We start from the raw sequence: 20,726 nt of genomic DNA, 5'->3' as shown, positions 1-20,726 counted from the left end.
GCACCTCCGTAGACATGCCAAAAACAGGTGAGTCGTGATGACAAATCGTCCAAATTAAGGTTTATAAAGCTAATGTTAGGAAATATGATATTTCAACAGTCCACTTACCGTTTGGAATCAATGGAGCCACAACAATGAGTTGGGTTGAAAGGAACAGTATAAATCCACAATACATCATTGGACAGTAAAACAAACAAATCTGTAAAAAATTAAAATAAATAAAAAACGTTGATATTTCCACCCTTTTATAGTCCGCAAAGCAAAATAACAAATTTCTCAGAAATGTAGGAGAAATTCGTCTGGCAGCTTCAGGTTGCCAGCATCCTTTAGAAGCTTATTATTCAGCTGCTGTTTCCTCTCTCCTCCGAAAGTCGTGTTTCTCTCGCAGAATAAGAACTTGCCATTTCCCAGGAAAATAATAATAATAATCCAAACTCAGAAAACAATTGTTGATTCCGAAAATCCAGACGCCTAAAGTGCCCCAACTGGTAGGCTATCAATCGATAACTGATAATTGTATATCAAAAGTGGAACAAAAAACTTTAAAGATACAATAATATCTCATACATTCACTACCACCCTGTATAACATCCCCAATTCCTATTCCTTTTGACTGCGTTCGTTCGGTAACAGTTCGGCCCGTTTCCGATGCGCGCTGTCTGACCAACACAGTAGAATGTCAGAGGGTCACTCTCATTCGACTTGACGCCAACTGTGAAAGTAACAGTGGTATTTCCACTCCCCAAATTCCAGCTCCAAAACGCGAACACGTACAGACTGATCACTACTAGAAGAGTTGGCAGGAGCGAATGACACCCGTGCGCCCTCCTCCCGCTCGCGCACAGCAGAGGGAGAGGGCTGGATTGGAAGGAAGGAACATAATGCACAAACAAGGTTCTACCATTAATTTTGATATACTAATCTTACGCTATCTGTCGCAAAAATAAATAAATGTGTTTAACATATAACAATAGGCCCTTATAACAATGTCATACGGGTTTTTGCGGAATAATCACTTTAAGCACTTGACTTGATGCTTTGCTTCTGATAGATCCTTGCTTCTGCAGTAGGCTACTCAATTCTTATGCAATTGCAGTATTATGTATTGTTATAATGGCACTTCAATTTTAAGAGGAATATTTTGATCTATGCAAAGCCGTCTTCTGTTCCCAATAAGAATGCATTAAGAATGCCTCCATGTCCCTGACAGTTTTCTGTTTCCTATTGCTTATAGTAGAGTGTGTAGGCCTACTACTATCTAATCTTCACACAACATTCTAACAGTCTGTTAAAAGATCAGGCTTTGTATCTCTGAGGGGAGTGAGAAAGAAAGTAACTCAATCATCAGCACACTATGAATATGTTTTTTCGACCCCCCAAAAAATATATTCTGCATTGACAAAATATTTGACTAAAGGCAGCACATTTCACATAATCTCCACCCATAGCTAGCTCCCTATGATTAGTAACATTCTCATTTTGCAAGAATACATCTTAAACCCATATCACCACCTGGTGCAACTGTGCAAGCTCAAGTCCCACCTGTCCATACAATCTTATTCATTATGATGTAAAAGGGAAAATGGATCCTAGATCAGTACTCCTACTCTGAGACGCATTATGAATATGAGCCCAAATCTCTAATTGACTCTGTGCATCTGGGTTGAGGTTAGTACGTTTCTGCAGAGGATGTCAAGGGCTTTACCTCTGACTACCAGTCATTCTGGACTGAGTATGTTGAGTTAAGTCATGTCATTGTAACACATCTCATGTGACAGAACTACACTGTGGTGTGTGTGTGTGTATGGGCAGCCAGGTCACCCGTGATACAAGTCAATATTCAACGGAGATGATGTGGAAACCGGCCACTAGGGGCAACAGTGAGCGCTGTTACCTTACATTTTACATTTTAGTCATTTAGCAGACGCTCTTATCCAGAGCGACTTACAGTTAGTGAATGCATACATGTTTTTTTTGTATTTTTTATTTTTATTTTTTTCATACCCCGTGGGAAACGAACCCACATCCCTGCCGGCCAAACCCTCCCCTACCTTGGACGACGCTGGACCAATTGTGCGCCGCCCATGGGTCTCCCGGTCGCGGCCGGCTGCGACAGAGCCTGGACTCGAACCAGGATCTCTAGTGGCACAGCTAGCACTGCGATGCAGTGCCTTAGACCACTGCGCCACTTCAAGTAGGTTTTGGTTTTGCTAGTGAATAGTAAACGGGAATGGTGGATGGGTGTAAGCATCTGCCTCTGATTCCAAAGGTTGGATGTTCAAATACAGTGATTAGAAGTTGTCTTTGATATTTTTGTTTTAAGCCAATCCCAATCCTTAACCCTTACCTTAACCATTCGGAGTTAATGCCTGAACCTAACCTTAAACACTTTGAAATTTGACATTTGGAACAACTTCGAAATTTGATGTTTGAGAAACATGGATGAACGTCTAATTCTGACGTGAGACTATGAGAGCTGGTAGGTGTGGGTGTCGGTATGAGTGTGTGTGTGTGTACAGTGATAAATTATCATACTGTCAAAGGAGGGAGGAGGTTGTCGGTGTTTGAGACATTTGCTTAGTATCTATTGCGGCACTTCACAGTAACAGGGCTTGAATTCGTATAAAATTTGATCATGCGTTCGATGAACCTGTCACAGTTTATTTTGCCCATTGAAGTTGGGATTTTAACTGTATGCCATTCCTATGCATCAGGGTAGGTAACAACACATCTGCCACGCTGATCCACAACACGGGGGCCCCTCAGGGGTGCGTGCTCAGTCCCCTCCTGTACTCCCTGTTCACCCATGACTGCATGGCCAGGCACGACTCCAACACCATCATTAAGTTTGCCGACGACACAACAGTGGTATGCCTGATCACCGACAACGATGAGACAGCCTATAGGGAGGAGGTCAGAGACCTGGCAGTGTGGTGCCAGGATAACAACCTCTCCCTCAGGAGACTGAAAAGATTTGGCATGGGTCCTCAGATCCTCAAAAAGTTATACAGCTGGCACCATCGAGAGCATCCTGAGTGGTTGCATCACCGCCTGGTATGGCAACTGCTTGGCCTCCGACCGCAAGGCACCACAGAGGGTAGTGCGTACGGCCCAGTACATCACTGGGGCCAAGCTTCCTGCCATCCAGGACCTCTATATCAGCCCCTAAATATTGTCAGACTCCAGCCACCCTAGTCATAGAGTGTTCTCTCTGCTACCGGACGGCAAGCGGTACCGGAGCGCCTAGTCTAGGTCCAAAAGGCTTCTTAACAACTTCTACCCCAAGCCATAATACTCCTGAACAGCTAATGATGTCTACCCTGACTATTTGCACTGCCCCCCACCCCCTCTTTTACACTGCTGCTACTCTGTTGATTGTCTATGCATAGTCACTTTAACTCTACCCACACACACATATTACCTCAATTACCTTGACTAACCGGTGCCCCCGCACATTGACTCTGTACCAGTACCCCCTGTATATAGCCTCCCTACTGTTATTTTATTTTACTGCTGCTCTTTAATTATTTGCTATTTTTATTTTTTACTTCTCTATTTTTTACATAACACTTTTTTTTCTTTTCTAAAAACTGCATTGTTGGTTAAGGGCTTGTAAGTAAGCATTTCACTGTAAGGTCTACACCTGTTGTATTCGGCACATGTGGCAAATACCATTTGATTTGATTTGATCATAGTGGATCATGCGCAAATCAAAGGCACAAAATAAGTGTGTTTGTGTGTGTGTGTACAGTAATAAATTATCTTACGTTGGGATTTCAACTGTGTAACATTCATCATAGTTGATCACACACAACTCAAAATAATCCTAAACATGACCAAAATAGCAGCAGTCATGAGTGGATTATATGGTTATGCTGTAATTTGAACCCGCTGTTGTTTCACACAAGATTTATGGTAGCTATAGACAACCATGTGTGAGTGTTTATGTGTGTGTGTGTGTGATTGAGAGTAGTAACACAGAGGGAAAGAGAGAGAGAGTTACACAGAGAGAGAGACAGCAAGTGTGAGAGAGACAGAAAGTGAGAGAGAGATTTACAGAGAGAGATAGAGATAACAAGGGACGTGTATGTGTGAGAAGAAGCTCTAAAATGGCTACCCCCCCAGCCAGCAGCAGAGCACTGAGAGAGAGAGAGAGAGAGAGAGAGAGAGAGAGAGAGAGATGAGAGCGAGAGCGAGAGAGAGAGAGAGAGAGAGAGAAAGAGAGAGAGAGAAAGAGAGAGAGCGAGAGAGGAGAGAGAGAGAGAGAGAAAGAGAGAGAGGAGAGAGATGAGAAAGAGGAGAGATAACGGGAGAGAGAGAGAGGGTCCTCTCTGTGGGGAGAGTAGATCTAAGAAGAGAGGAAGAGGTGACGCAAAAGGGATAACTGGGCCCAAAATCTGTCTTCTCCAGCAGGTGGCGTTTTTTGTGTTTTTTTTTCGCTCACCAAGCGAGGAGTTTTTGTATGGAGGTCAATGAGAGAGTGTTGAATTTGGTTAACAAAAAAATTTAATGGCTTATTGTGTGTGCGTGCATGTGTCCATTTTCCTCTGACAGGTAATAAGCCAGGAATGATGGAGGAGAGGAGCAGTTTCTGTAATTGCATAGTAATATCACTGTAATTACAGGCTGAGTGACAGTGATGCATTACACAGTTATGGTGGGACTTGAGGTGGAACACCATTTTGAAGGTACAGCGCATACTGGTGTATAGTATTGTAGACACACACATCCACACGCAAGCCTTCACACATGGAGCAAATTGCACAAATTCTACCTTGGAAGAAGCCATTTTTGCTACTGCCAAGAACAACCTCTTGTTTGATCTCAGATATCTAACCTAGTTAAATCACACAACACAATTTCTAGCAGAGGAAGACATTTGGACATATTGAAATATAACTAATTATATTTCTATGGTTGGACACATCATGAGGTCATATAGCGTGATAAGAACATGGTGCTGGAGGTGAATCTCAGCCATGGAACTGTCATCGTTTCACACCCAGCTCAAACAAAGGCCAAGCTGCCAGTGGGGCTGTCTTTCGGTGAACCGCCCTGCCAAGACTAGGGCTACGTTTCAAATGGCACCCTATTCCCTATGTAGTGCACTACTTTTGATGAGAGCTATGGTGAAAAGAAGTGCACTACATAGGGAATAGGGTTATATTTGGAACGAAGCCTATGGCCTCAGGGACTAATGAGGGGATCAGATAGGGGAGAAATCATCTGATAAGGCAAAATACCCTTTGTCACAGGATCCAGATTTAGCTCACTATTATATTGCTATCATTGACCCATGCAGGGTCCATTTTACTGTTCATTTGGGACTCAGTCTTTTCTTGGCTGCTGTCTCATCAGTTTGATTTGAATGTGAGGTGGATATACACTACCAGTCAAAAGTTTGGACACACCTACTCATTCAAGGGTTTTTCTTAATTTTTTCAATTTTTTACATTGTAGAATAATAGTGAAGACATCAAAACGATGAAATAATACATATGGAATTATATAGTAAACAAAAAAGTGTTAAACAAATCAAAATATATTTTATATTTGAGATTCTTCAAATAGCCACCCTTTGCCTTGAGGACAGCTTTGCACACTCTTGGCATTATCTCAACCAGCTTCATGAGGTAGTCACCTGGAATGCATTTCAATTAACAGGTGTGCCTTCTTAAAAGTTAATTTGTGGAATTTCTTTCCTTCTTAATGCGTTTGAGCCAATCAGTTGTGTTGTGATAAGGTAGGGGGTGTATACAGAAGATAGCCCTATTTGGTAAAAGACCAAGTCCATATTGTGGCAAGAACAGCTCAAATAAGCAAAGAGAAACGACAGTCCATCATTACTTTAAGACATGAAGGTCAGTCAATACAGAACATTTTAAGAACTTTGAAAGTTTCTTCAAGTGCAGTCGCAAACCATCAAGCGCCATGATGAAACTGGCTCTCATGAGGACCACCACAGGAATGGAAGACCCAGAGTTACCTCTGCTGCAGAGGATAAGTTCATTAGAGTTATCAGACTCAGAAATTGCAGCCCAAATAAATGCTTTTAACAGAGTTAAAATAACAGACACATCTCAACATCAACTGTTCAGAGGGGACTATGTGAATCAGGCCTTCATGGTCGAATTGCTGCAAAGAAACCACTACTAAAGGACAGCAATAAGAAGAAGAGACCTGCTTGGGCCAAGAAACACAAGCAATGGACATTAGACCGGTGGAAATGTGTCCTTTGGTCTGATGAGTCCAAATTTGAGATTTTTGGTTCCAACAGCCTCCAGGCTGTGTAAGGGCTATTTTACCAAGAAGCAGAGTGATGGAGTGCTGCATCAGATGACCTGGCCTCCACAATCCCCCGACCTCAACCAAAATGAGATGGTTTGGGATGAGTCGGACAGCAGAGTGAACGAAAAGCAGCCAACAAGTCTCAGCATATGTGGGAACTCCTTCAAGACTGTTGGAAAAGCATTCCAGGTGAAGCTGGTTGAGAGAATGCCAAGAGTGTGCAAAGCTGTCATCAAGGCAAAAGGTGGCTATTTGAAGAATCTCAAATATAAAATAGATTTTGATTTGTTGAACACTTTTTTGGTTACTACATGATTCCATATGTGTTATTTCATAGTTTTGATGTCTTCACTATTATTCTACAATGTAGAAAATAGTAAAAATAAAGAAAAACCCTTGAATGAGTAGGTGTGTCCAAACTTTTGACTGGTACTGTATGAGTCTCTTGTCTCCTACGCTGTGTGGAGAATAATAGTACCATTAGGCCTCAGCTCCTTTTCCATTGAGTGAATTAGTTCAAAATATTTTGTAAATACAGTCATTTCAGCTATCACCACTACTGAGATTGATTTCTTTCCTCATCACATAATTTACACGACAGGTCTTACAGGGTGATATATTAACACTTATATGCCATTTAATATGCCATTTAGCAGACGCTTTTATCCAAAGCGACTTACAGTCATGTGTGCATGCATTTTTGTGTATGGGTGGTCCCGGGAATCGAACCCACTACCCTGGTGTTACAAGCACCGTGCTCTACCAGCTGAGCTACAGAGGACCACAGAGTTCTAATGACTGTGACATATTCCTGTGTGAGATTCAAGTCATCTCATTTATTTTTTAGCAAAAGCTGTTTTAAATGTTCCTTTTCATTTGCATAGCCTTGGTTATCAACATTGGTATGGTGAATTTATCATAAGGTCTTATATGAAATTGCTTTTGTGTTTGAAAACTTTAAGTACTCTAGCTATATCTGTTAACTATATCTGTAAGGGTAGGTAACAACAGATCTGCCACGCTGATCCTCAACACGGGGGCCCCACAAGGGTGCGTGCTCAGTCCCCTCCTGTACTCCCTGTTCACCCATGACTGCATGGCCAAGCACGACTCCAACACCATCACTGAGTTTGCTGACGACACAACAGTGGTAGGCCTGATCACCGACAATGATGAGACAGGCTATAGGGAGGAGGTCAGAGACCTGGCCGTGTGTTGCCAGGATAACAACCTCTCCCTCAACGTGATCAAGACAAAGGAGATGATCGTGGACTACAGGAAAAGGAGGGCCGAGCACGGCTGTAGTGGAGCAAGTTGAGAGCTTCAAGTTCCTTGGTGTCTACATCACCAATGAACTGTCATGGTCCAAACACATCAAGACAGTCATGAAGAGGGCACAACAACGCCTATTCCCCCTCAGGAGACAGAAAATATTTGGCATGGGTCCTCAGATCCTCAAAAAGTTATACAGCTGCACCATCGAGAGCTTCCTGACTGGTTGCATCACCGCCTGGTATGGCAACTGCTCGTCCTCCGACCGCAAGGCACTACAGAGGGTAGTGCATACGGGGCAAGCTTCCTGCCATCCAGGACCTCTATACCAGGCGGTGTCAGACGAAGTCCCTAAAAATTGCGAAAGACTCCAGCCACCCTAGTCATACTGTTCTCTCTGCTACCGCACGGCCATAAGACTCCTGAACAGCTAACCAAATGGCTACCGAGACGATTTGCATTATTACGCTGCTGCTACTCTCTGTTTATTATTTATGCATAGTCACTTTACCTCTACCTACATGTACATATTACCTCAATTACTTTGACTAACTGTACCGGTACCCCCTGTATATAGCCCCGTTACTGTTATTTTATTGTTGCTCTTTAATTATTTGTTATTTTTCTATTTTCTAATTTTTTTCCATTTTTATTTGTATTTATTTATTGTTTACTTCAGTTTATTTAGTAAATACTTTCTTAACACTTATTTTTTATTAAAACTGCATTGTTGGGTAAGGGCTTGTAAGTAAGCATTTCACTGTAAGGTCTACACCTGTTGTATTCGGCGTATTTGACAAATATAATTTGATTTGATTTGAACTATTTTCTTACTACAGTACTTGCCCACCAACACCCCTAAACCATATGACATGATCAGTGACTCATGTTAGACGGTTTAGATAAACTTGTTCCAGACACGACGTGTGCAACACATGAAAATATTGATTGTTCTTTTATATGGTGTATTGTTAGAGTGATTCTGATTCACCCACTCGCCAGAACTACAGTATGTGTTTTCATAGAGGACTATCAGGGTTGACACAGCATGCCCAATTATATCTGAGTCATTTGCATGTTGTCAGTAGCCTGCTATACCACACCACCACTGGTCCTGAGTCCCACATGGCACACTGTTTCCTACATGGGCCCTGGTCAAAAGTAGTGCACGAAATAGGGAATAGGTGCAATTTGGGATGCAGTCTGGTTGTTTCAACTGATGGGCTGGTCTCCCGTCCCAGATCCAGTCCCTGGTAATAAGGTGAGCCGTTACTGAACATAGCCCTGCTGTTCTAGACCCACAGAGACAGACAGGCTCAGAGAAGAGATTATGTATTTTGACCAGAGACCAAAGTAGTGGATTACATAGGAAATATGGTACAATTTGGGACACACACATTGTGATGTTGGGAGCGGAGTCGAGATGTCTTGTTTGGTTCAAACCTAAACAGTGCTGGGGATCTCCAGAGGCATGACTTCTTAAATCTGTGTGTGTGTGTGTGTGTGTGTGTGTGTGTGTGTGTGTGTGTGTGTGTGTGTGTGTGTGTGCATGCGTGCGTGCAGGCATGTGTTTGTGTGTGTGTTAGTGCCAGTTCCAAAGGGGTTGCTGGCAAATCACCTGTCTGCAATTACCTCTGTTATTTTAAGAGGGCTGAAACTTTGAGAAAGTTAGAGACCCTAGAGTTTCCTATCTGAAGTCTCTGAAAGTTTATGGTATCAAATGGCCCGAAGTGAAGTGTCTCACAAGTTCTATACTAATTATCCAAAATTAAACTTTGTATTGGAGAAAATAACTGCTGTATGGGCATACCCTCTCTGCCTGTACCAAACATACAATCCATATTGATCATGTTACCTTTAACTAACTCATTGGTTGGAAAGCATCAGGAATGATAAGACGACCGTGATAAAGCCTAAAATAACTTGGCATATAACATGCCTGAATTCGGGGACAATTATTTAATTTTTGCTTATTCAACAATGTTTTTAATAGAAAAGTATCTTGTCAAGTATAAGGGGAGAAAGACTCCAGACCAACCAGAAGCTTCTAGCTCAAAGGTTAAAGTTTGTAAGTGACAGTGTAATCAGTCAGGCAGAGCTCAGCGGTCTGAGACATCCTGGGCGTCTGACAGCCTGAGCCACTGATTAAGTGTGTTTACACTGGTCAGATAGTGTGGCCTTACTATATAGGGAATAGGGTACCATTTGGGACACATAGTCTATGGGAAAGGGCCAGGAGGCCAGGAGGGCAGTGAAGACACAGACACACTATCTCTGTCTGTCCTCTCAAAACATGTCCTGACAAGTACCAAGGGTTCAACACACCAATTACTGCGTTATGGCGAAAAGAGCTCAGAGATAAAACGGCAGGCCATCATTGTCAACCTCCAATAATCCAGAATTTACTAATGACCAAACGCCTTCAGTTTACTAGGAGGCATTTGAAAATGTACACAGAATACAGTATATTAAACGTTTTTCCATTAGTTGTCATTATTCACCAATCCCATAATATCACAGCCATGGATTATCATCTATTTTCCATATCAAACCCAGACAGCAGCGTGATATAAAAAGATCACGACTATCTGGCAGCTGCTCTTATTTGGCTCATCTGCAGAAGAGTATTAAGATCATCTACAGAAATGTGTTTTAATTTGTGTCAAGTCTGAACACTGAGAGAATGTGGAGGAGGAGGAGATTGTAATGCTCCGTTTGTCATCAGGAGGTAATCTTAACCCAATTTTTTGAGATTCAGTTTTACACATCATGATATACCAAGATAGAATGAGGAAACTTTATTTAATGTTGAGTTAATTGAGTTCATGGTTGTTATTGATACACAACTGATGATATCAATTATGAAAAACAATACAGATTAAAGGGTTATTATCAAAGAGGTTAGGCACCCTTGATTGGAGCTTGTTGATGCTCTCACATTAAGTGACTGAGTAAATACTGTATGTACTGATCCTGAGTTACGAACAAATATGTACAATTCCTTATAAGCAAAGGATTCCACTCTGATCTTGATCAATTCTTGGCAACCTGTAGAGCAAGGCAGAATCGTATAACATTTTCACAGTATATAAGTAAAGTAAGCCTTGGAAAAGTAATCCTTGTCCGAGCCAGAACAGCCCATAGGGGCAGAAACCTCCTGTTTCTGTAGTGTGAGGTAGCCTGATGTACAAGTACACCCCCTGAACAGGACGCTAGTCTGTGTGTAACAGTGTTTAGCCAACATTATCTTTTGTATAAATACACTCACTTTTCCAGAGCCTGGGCCTACAAGTACTCTTATTACCATATTTGAGCATTCATTATCACCAGGCAACTCAGATCATGTTGTAGGAAGACCTTTTTAAAAATGTTTTACATTTCAAAGCATATTGCCATAGAGATAGACTCAACACTGCTTGATTTCAATCCACTACCATTCAAAAAATTTGCCCAGCAGTTGGCTACACTGCCTCCTCTTCCTAGTATCCTGATGGCTAATGTCCAATCACTGGAAAATAAAACTTTGTGAACTCAGAGCAAGGCCTCAATCGCAGAGGGACATCAGGGAATGCTGTGTCTTTGTTTCTACAGAGACATGGCTGACGGACAATACACTTGATTCTGCTATTTAACCAGGCTTTTCCAATTTCCGTATGTCTTGAACGGCAGCTTCTGGTAAGAATAGAGGGAGGTGTATTCTTCCTCATCAACAATTCCTGGTGTACCGAAGTTGAAAACATCTCGAGCGCCTGTTCACCCGACCTGGAGTTTCTGATACTAAAATGCAGAATGTTACTCATCCATCAACATTGAGGAATATACATCATCAGTCAAAGGCTTTATTAGGAAATGTGTTGATGATGTTGTACCCACAATAACAATTTCGGACATACCCCAACCAAAAACCCTGGATGAAAGGAGAAATCCGTACCATGCTGAGATGAGAGCCCATAGTGCAGCATTCAATGTCAGCAGAATGAACTCTGATGACTTGGTGGCGCTCGAGGCGTACAAGGCAAGCAGGTACGAGCTCTGCAAATCCATTAGGAACGCAAAAAGACAATACAGATTCAAACTTGAATCGATGTTCGACAACTCAGACTCGTGACGCATGACTACAGGCTACCAAAAACTACAAAGGCAAATCCACGAAGCCTCCCTAACAGGTGAACTTAACACATTCTATGCTCACTTTGAGGCAGACAATACTGAGCCATCCAGGAAGGCCCTCGCTGCTACGACCAGGTGCTTTCACTCTCTGAAGCTAACGTGAGGAAAACTCTCAAAAGAGTGAATACTCACAAAGCCGCCGGCCCATATGGCATCCCTGGCCGCGTACTCACTGTGTGCTGACCAGCTGGCGGGCGACTTCTCTGACATCTTCAAAATGTCCCTGTCCCAGTCTGTAGTCCCCACTTGCTTCAAGGAGACCACCGTAACCCCAGTGCCCAAGAAAAACAACGTGACATCCCCATCGAACTCACCCCGGTTATCATGAAGTGCTTGGAGAGGCTGGTCATGTCCCACATCAAGGCTAGCATGCCTGGCACACTGGACCCACTCCAACTTGCCCACCGCTCCAACAGATCCATGGAAGATGCCATTTCCATTGCTATTCACACGGCCCTAAAACATCTGGACAAGAGGAACACCTGTGAGAATGTTGTTCATTGACTACAGTTCAGCATTCAACACTATTGTTCCCTCCAAGCTCAGATCCCTGGGTCTGGACGCCACCCTCTGCTACTGGATCCTGGACTTCCTGACAGGCAGACCACAGGCTGTGAGGATTGACAACACCTCCTCCACACGGACTCTTAACAGGGAGCCCCCAGAGGTGTGTCCTCAGCCCTCTGCTGTACTCCCTGTTCACCCATGACTGTGTGGCTTCGCACGACACCAACTCCATTATCAATTTTGCTTATGACACCACGAGTCAGCCTATCAGGAGGAGGGAAGTGAACGGGCATTGTGGTGCCAGGACAACAACCTCCCCCTCAACGTCAGCAAAACAAAGGAGCTGATTGTTGACTTTAGGAAGCAGAGGAGGGAACATGCCCCGATCCACATCAACAGGACTGCAGAAGAGCAAGTCAGCAGTTTTATGTTCCTCTGCGTCCACATCACAGAGGACTTATCATGGACCAACAACACCACCACTTTTGTCAAGAGGGTGCAACAGCGTCTTTACCTTCTAAGGCGGCTGAAGAAATGTGGCATCTATTGTCTGTAGCTTTTGAGGTGTGTAAACACTGTTAGTTGCTTTTATGTTATGCTTTTATGTTTAGTTGCTCTGTCTGTCTGCGTGCTACGTGTTGCTTGTCCTTTGTTGCTCTGCATGTGTTCACTGCTCATTGTTTATCTGTATTGTTAGTGTTTTTAATAACCTGCCCAGGGACTGCGGTTGAAAATTAGCCGGCTGGCTAAAACCGGCACTTTTACTGAAACATTAATGTGCACTGTCCCTGTAAAATAAACTAAATAAAGTAAAGTATTCTATTGAGCCATTTACTCTATGTTCGTATTCTTATCTTTTCTTATTTCTTATTGTTGTTGCATTGTGAAGAAGGAACCTGCAAGTAAGCATTTCGTTGGACGGTGTATACTATGTGTATCCTGTACATATGACTAATAAAACTTGAAACTATACATATAGTACTACATTTCAGAAAACAGAAAATGGGAGTAACACACTTTATTTTCCATAACACCTCCCATTCACTTCTTTGGAGTACCCTCAACAGTTCTAAAAGTAGCCCTAGCCAACCACCTGACCAACCTTGTTATAGTATTTACATTAGCCTAATAAATGGCATTAATTGACTCCAGCCCAGTTGCTAAATCACCCAGAGCGGCCATTCCCAGCTGACCACATTTGTCATTTTTGCTCCGCCTCACCTCATTTTTATTGTGTAGTGTCAAGGTGTCAAGTTACAGCCTCACCACATGGAAGGAGGGCTGGAATGGTTTACAGGACCTTGAATCTTTCGTACTCCACTGGCTCCAGTAGTTACTGAGTTGATGGTTTACTGGGCTATGAAGGAGCACATTTGTTCCCTGCTCAGCTCAGTTCTCCATGGTACGTTATGGGGGTGATGAGATGGTGAGCTCGCTCACTGGGACTGCATCCCAAATTGCACCCTATTCCCTATATACTGTAGTGCACTACTTTTGACCAGAGATATCTGCTTTAGTCAAAAGTAGTGCACTATAGTATGTAGGGAATAAAGTGCTACTTGGGAGGCAGCCCGTGTCTACACCTCAAAATGTAGTACTGGGAGAGTGAATTTCCGGGAGAGCAGAATGTATTGTAAAAAGCCTCTACTGTACATGTATGCATCTATTCAGTTAAGGCCCTGAAAGCAGTTTGGAGAATAGATCATATCCTATTCTTAACATCCACTTTCAAGCAGTAGGCAATTAAATAATTAAGAAACACTACTCAGCTTTGCCATTATGTTTGTTTCTTTTAAACTACAGACCATAGTAGTGCATCAGGAGTTTAGTGTTAAAATCCCTTGTGGTTTATTACATGTACCAGTAAACACCTCTCCTTTAGGAATACTACCTTCTCCCCACTGCTTTGTAACTGAGTGATGTAACACAAGCCCATTGTTGGAGGTTAATGAAGACAACAGCCATAGACTCCCTCTTCTATACAAGACACATTGCCTCATTATGCTGTATCCACACAATCCATTAGGACCAGACTCTTTCAGGCCACTCATCTGTCTTCTTCTCTTCAACATACGAAGGGTTAAACAGGTGGCGGTTCAGTTACTCATTTAGTTACAATTGACTCACTGGGGGCAGCTCCAGAACGAACTGGACATAGGGCAGTTCAGGCAAATGTCAGATGGGCTGGTCTAAATTGATAGTTTTTTGTGTGAAGAATTATCATTATTTGGCTAATAATTGGGGCCTCAATGAGAACAATGGGCCGTGTTTGAAATGCCTGAGCAAATTCCTGGTCACAGTCTGTCCCTGGGCAGGTCTGCAGGGAGAAAACCTTGAACTGGAGAATTGTCAGTGTTCATAACATTGATTATCTAGTAGAAAAACACATTAAAAGACAACAACAAATCCACAGCCTATACCTTCAGGGGTGTAAAATGTTATTGTCATTTTAATTCTCTGTTGACATAGACATTAGCCCTTTCCATTGTTACAATTCAGTTCATGGCCATTATTTTTCTCTTTGATGTGCTGTAAGAAGTGAATGTGGATTTCAGAAGTGTGAGTGAGTGTGAATGGGAGGGAGCCGTTGGCGTTGGATCAATATTTGAACAGAAGGGCTTTGGTTTCTTCCCCAATGTGTCCTGCCCTGTGTTGCCCACGGCAGCGCTGGGATCAATGCCAGACGACTGTCTGAGAGATGATCAGCGTGGTAATGCTTTATGAGCACTCTCCTTGATACATTATGAATGAACCCGGAAATCCAGCCAAAACTTAAACACATTCAAAGACAAACACACTTGCATAAGTGCACGTACACACATGTTGCAAGACGTACAGGTGTAGGATCTAAATTTGATCTACAGTCAGGTCCATAATTATTGGTACCCTTGATAAAGATGAGCAAAAATGACTATATAAAATACATAATACAAATACTGAGCTATATTGTATGCTCAATTTTTTTTGAAATTATATTATTTTGTAATGTATTAATACAATTGCCCATGACTAATACCATGTTAATTATATCTGAGTGAGAGTGACTAACAAAATCAATGGGGGCCACCTGTAGGTCAGGGCCCCTGGGTTTAGAAAGCTGGCTAGACTAACTTAACAATATAACAATTGTTAGCTGACATGGCTAATTGAGTGATTGTCATTGACTGACATAACAAGATAAACATTTCTGATGCACAACCAAATTTCAAACCTACTATTCTAACTCTCACCAGTAAATTGTGACCCCGACTGAGTTTCTGGGGCCCTAAGCGACCTCTTATGTCACTTATGCCTGGAGCCAGCCCTGCGCACACACACAAATACACCACAAACACTTTTGACTGAGTTTAATCCACTGAACTTTCATTGCGTCTGACACACACTCATATTTTCTTGGAGCTGCTCATTATTTGATCATCTGATAACTCGTCTCCCTCTCTCCACATTTTCTGCCTAAAGGTTCTGATTTCCCAGCTTTCCCACAGATGTCGCTCCCACTGATACAGTATTGATTTATAGTCTGCTGTATGACAGATACAGAGAACCTGAAGCAGGGGGATTATTTATCATTATGGAATGCTTCCAAGCCCTGAGTGATTTTCAAAAGCTGAAAGCTGTTGTTCAATATTCTGAGAATGAAATAATGGACAGGGGCATGCGGTCGCTTAAAAAAATGTGAGCTAGCTAAACTTCCCAAGGTCATTTCTTGATGAACATTAATGGCAAATGAATAATTGAATGAGAAAAAGAGAGACATTGTACAATACATCAACCTCTGTAGATTGATTCTCAATCTCAAAGACTAAATTTGACCGCCATGCAGAGTTTTAGGAGGTACGTAATTTCCCATAGTTGAAGCTATGATACAGGAGTGTTAGAATATGTTTATGTTGCTATTTTGCCCTATATTGATTGTCTGTATATGAAGTGCTTTTGCATGCATTTTACTGTACCTACACTTGACATGTCCACAACATAAACCCCTCCCCCTATCCACCCACCCTGTGCACTCAAGAGGTCATCTAGTCTAACATGAAATTAGGGGGCCTTCTCTCTCGATCTGGTTTCCTAGGTAACCACTCAGAAATATGATGGCTTTCCAGCAGGGGAATATCAGCATGCCTATGTTATTTATCACCGGCAGGTTGGAGCACTAATCCTTGAGACCCTATCTGCTTCCCAAATCGCACCCTATTCCCAATGTAGTGCGCTACTTTTGACCGGGGCAGTGCACTATATCGGGAATAGGGTGCCATTTGGGACACACTAATCCTTGACACCCTCTGTGCTGTTATGCCACCTCTCTCTGAAACGTCCACCCCGCCCCTAACGTTTACGTTCCAGCTCAGTAAACACGCAACTCACAGTTTCCATGGCGATATCGATATTTATCACTTAGCCCAACCGCATCAACAGGTGAGTTGTAATTTTGTCACCTCACCTCCCCTTCCCATTCATCAAACTGTTCCAGTTGAAATGTTTACCAGATGGGTGTCTTTCTGTGCTAGGCTACAGTTCCCTCTTTGGCTGGATTTGTGTGAAAGTAAAAAACAATGCTATGGTTGTGTCCCAAATGGCACCCTATAGCCTATGGGTCCTGCTCAAAAGTAGTGCATTACATAGTAAATAGGGCGCCATTCGGGATGCATACAAAATGTAGTTGGTGTCAAGCATGTAGCCTGTTAGTTCTTCTCACTGTCAGATCAACCTAGCTTGACCAGGTAGTGCTGTACATACAAAAGGATTTCCCCCCATGTCTATCATTTAATTTAATTCAGCTATGGATTCCAGAGACTCCATTTAGTGGACAACGTTGTCAAGAGATTGAATTTGGCATGTGTCATTCAAAGCATTAGTTTGATGGTGAAAGCCGTCACAACAACCGGTATGCAAAGTGTAAACAAGAATCCCTCTTTTTTTGACACATAATAGTGTACGTTCTCATTCACAGCAGACGTTTCATTGTCACAACAGACACTTAATGAATGCGACAATATGGCAGCTTGTATTATGCGCCCATGTGAATTTACTAGACAGCATTTCGACCACATGGTCTATATAAAAAAAAAAGACATGACTAATGTCTTTATCATTAAAGCCTGATGAACACCTTCTGATCAAAATGTTGCCCAATGTAACTTGCAACAGTAATATTGCAGTTCTAGGAAATGTAAATCACCATATACACTACATGACCAAAAGTATGTGTACACCTGCTCGTCGAACATCTCATTCTAAAATCATGGGCATTAATATGGAGTTGGCCCCCCCTTTGCTGCTATAACAGCCTCCACTCGTCTGGGAAGGCTTTCCACTAGATGTTGGAACATTGATGCAGGGACTTGCTTCCATTGAGCATTCGATGGGGTTGAGGTCAGGGCTCTGTGCAGGCCAGTCAAGTTCTTCCACACCGATCTCGACAAACCATTTCTTTATAGACCTCGCTTTGTGCACGGGGGCATTGTCATGCTGAAACAGGAAAGGGCCTTCCCCAAACTGTTGCCACAAAGTTGGAAGCACAGAATCGTCTAGAATGTCATTGTATGCTGTAGCGTTAAGATTTCCCTTCACTGGAACTAAGGGGCCTAGCCGAACCATGAAAAACAGCCCCAGAACATTATTCCTCCTCCACCAAACTTTAGAGTTGGCACTATCTACCAAACCCAGATTTGTCCGTTGGACTGCCAGATCGTGAAGCGTGATTCAACACTCCAGAGAACACGTTTCCACTGCTCCAGAGTCCAATGGCGGCTAGCTTTACACCACTCCATCCTACGCTTGGCATTGCGCATGGTGATCTTAGGCTTGTGTGTGGCTGCTCGGCCATGGAAACCCATTTCATGAAGCTCCCGACGAACAGTTCTTGTACTGACATTGCTTCCAGAGGCAGTTTGGAACTCGGTAGTGAGTGTTGCAACCGAGGACAGACGATTTGTACGCGCTACGCACTGCTGCACTCGGCAGTTCCATTCTGTGAGCTTGTGTGGCCTAAATCTTCACGGCTGAGCCATTGTTGCTCCTAGACGCTTCCACTTCACAATAACTGCACTTACAGTTGACCGCGGCAGCTCTAGCAGGGCAGAAATTTGACGAACTAACTTGTTGGAAAGGTGGTATCCTATTACAGTGCCACATTGAAAGTCACTGAGCTCTTCAGTAAGGCCATTCTACTGCCAATGTTTGTCTATGGAGATTGTATGGCTGTGTGCTCGATTTTATACACCTGTCAGCAACGAGTGTGGCTGAAATAGCCAAATCCACAAATTTGAAGGGGTGTCCACATACATTATATATTCAAAAGTATCTCAGAGTCAACACTTGGCTTCTAATAAACATGGTAGATGACTTTGGGTGAGGGCACGTTCTACATTTGCTTAGGATTATTGTTCAGGAGGCCCTACAGTGATGCTTCAGTAGTGATGCTTCAGTAGTGATGCTTCAGTAGGATTACTAGACTACAGGTTTATTATCATCAGGTACCCCACGGATGTCATTAAAGTAGAGATTTTTCGCAAAACATAAATTTCCAATTAACATTTGCATATTGGATAACTGGGGTTTGGTTGAGGAGAGGGGAAGGAGGAATCACATACATATATTTATACTAATGAACAGAAACAAAATTAGCCCAGAGCTTAACATGGGAGGAGGAGCGTCTGAATGCTTGAACACCACATGTGAGGAGTGGGGTGAATGCCTGAACACCATTAGTGATGCCTGGTGCTGCTCTGAAAGATGCAGGGCTCCAGAGACGTGTCTGGTGAGAGAGGGGGTTACATGAGTCTAGGCATGGGGCTGCAAAGTCTGTTCACCCAGACAACGAAGATCTAGCTGTCTTGCAGGAACACAACCAAATAATCTCTCTCCCCTAGCTGTTACAATATACAATAACAGGTGCTGAAAAATTTATAACTGTACATTCATGAGTCATTTTTTACACTACATGTGGAGAGAGAGCCATATAAAGTCACAAAAATCCCTTGGTGGAAAGAAAAATGTTGATCCACCGTTTTTCACAAGTCTTCATCAAAATTATTTTGTCCTTCATATCACTGACACAAAATAGTCTTCCTTAAGGAGGGAATTACATGTTCTGTATTGAGATGAGGAGGAGAATGCTGTGATTATTGAGCAATACACTGAACCTGAATGAGAGTATCTCAAAGGAGAATGCTAATGATGCTTCTATTGGATTTTCCTTCAACGCCTGCTGCTATTAATCCTAGCTGCCTGCAATCTAGTGTGATGAAACAACGCAGCTCTTTTGAACATAATTAACTTCTGCAATCACTTTGAACTCAGTGTATTGAGTGCCACGATCGAGAGAAATTACACCCGGCTATTGCCACGTATTTAATAGACCTAGGAGTGCCAATTAATTTTTTAGAACCTTTTCATTAGATTTCACTTTTTCAAATCCACCATTACTCTTTTTATTATAGGCACTATTCTGAACCTGAAGCCTGTACTTTTCTTCAATTTCATTAAAGCCTTCAAGCAACACTGTTCCCAGACGCCAACTGTGTTTCGCCCTGAAGGTGCCTCCATCCATCGGTCTGTATCCTACAGCACCACTACTTTGATATCACTAGCCTTGGGGGATACATGAGAATGAACAGAGCTCCACATTTCTGTTTTTGCCCTCTACTGCTTAACAACTATCACTTCGTCATATGAACATTTACAGTAGGCTACACTACTATTTTGGTTCTACAAAAGCCATTGGTGTTGAAGATCCCATTTCATACAGGAACATTCCTATTATCAAATTGTAATATTTGTTTTTGTATATGGCCCTACTGATGATGACTTCGTCTGTGTCCCAAATTGCACCCTACTATGGGCTGGGTCAAAAGTAGTGCACTACATAGGGAATAGGGTTCCATTTGGAACGTAACCCTACTGTCAATGTAATGTAATGTATCTGTTTTTGTTTATGGCCCTACTGATGAGCAATGACTTCCTATCATCTGGCTGAACAATTATTCACTAATACCCAGAGGAGCGTGAGATGATGTTTCTTCCCACTACTGAGTACTGAGTGGGCCCAGAGCAGCACAGTGAGCGCACATCCCTTTCTCGGTCCCCATGGGTAGGGATGTGGGAATGAGACATGCAGGATACAGGCTACTGGCTACAGATCTGATAATGATTATTGTCAAACAATTATTATTTAATCTACAGGAACAAGCATATAGGTCTCTGGCACAAACAGGTATACGGCCAATCCATTGAGTGGGCACTATGCAGCAAGGGGAGTACATTTCTAACACATAACTGGGAAACAACCATTGGAATAGATATGGCTGGCTGTTTATGTGTATCAGTTTCAGAACGTCCATATCTGAGGCTCTTGAGTGAAGTCTATCAGTATTTGTTTGTGATCAATAAGCAGTTTTCTGCCCACTGTGAGTTCCTGCATCATAGACAGATGTACTCTGCCTTTTGACACAGTGGGGGTCGTCAGTCAGAGAGGGATTGGCTAGCGT

General features: G+C 42.6%; 2 protein-coding genes across 2 annotated transcripts in view; both read right to left on the bottom strand.

Moving 5' to 3' along the window:
- The window catches only part of LOC311150470 (neuropilin-1a-like), a 51,683-nt gene extending 50,975 nt beyond the window's left edge, over nucleotides 1–708 (bottom strand). Inside the window, exon 1 of the mRNA XM_084187969.1 lies at nucleotides 109–708. Within this exon, the coding sequence (XP_084044095.1) occupies nucleotides 109–178 (70 nt within the window). The 5' untranslated portion in view covers nucleotides 179–708. The remainder of the gene's footprint in view (nucleotides 1–108) is intronic.
- The window catches only part of LOC311099132 (integrin beta-1-like), a 225,744-nt gene that overhangs the window by 83,430 nt on the left and 121,588 nt on the right, over nucleotides 1–20,726 (bottom strand). The gene's annotated exons all lie outside the window — the stretch shown is intronic.

Source organism: Coregonus lavaretus (assembly GCF_964263955.1).
Source record: "Coregonus lavaretus genome assembly, chromosome: 23".
NCBI classification, from domain to species: Eukaryota; Metazoa; Chordata; class Actinopteri; order Salmoniformes; family Salmonidae; genus Coregonus; species Coregonus lavaretus.
This window is presented reverse-complemented; position numbering and strand designations above follow the sequence as displayed.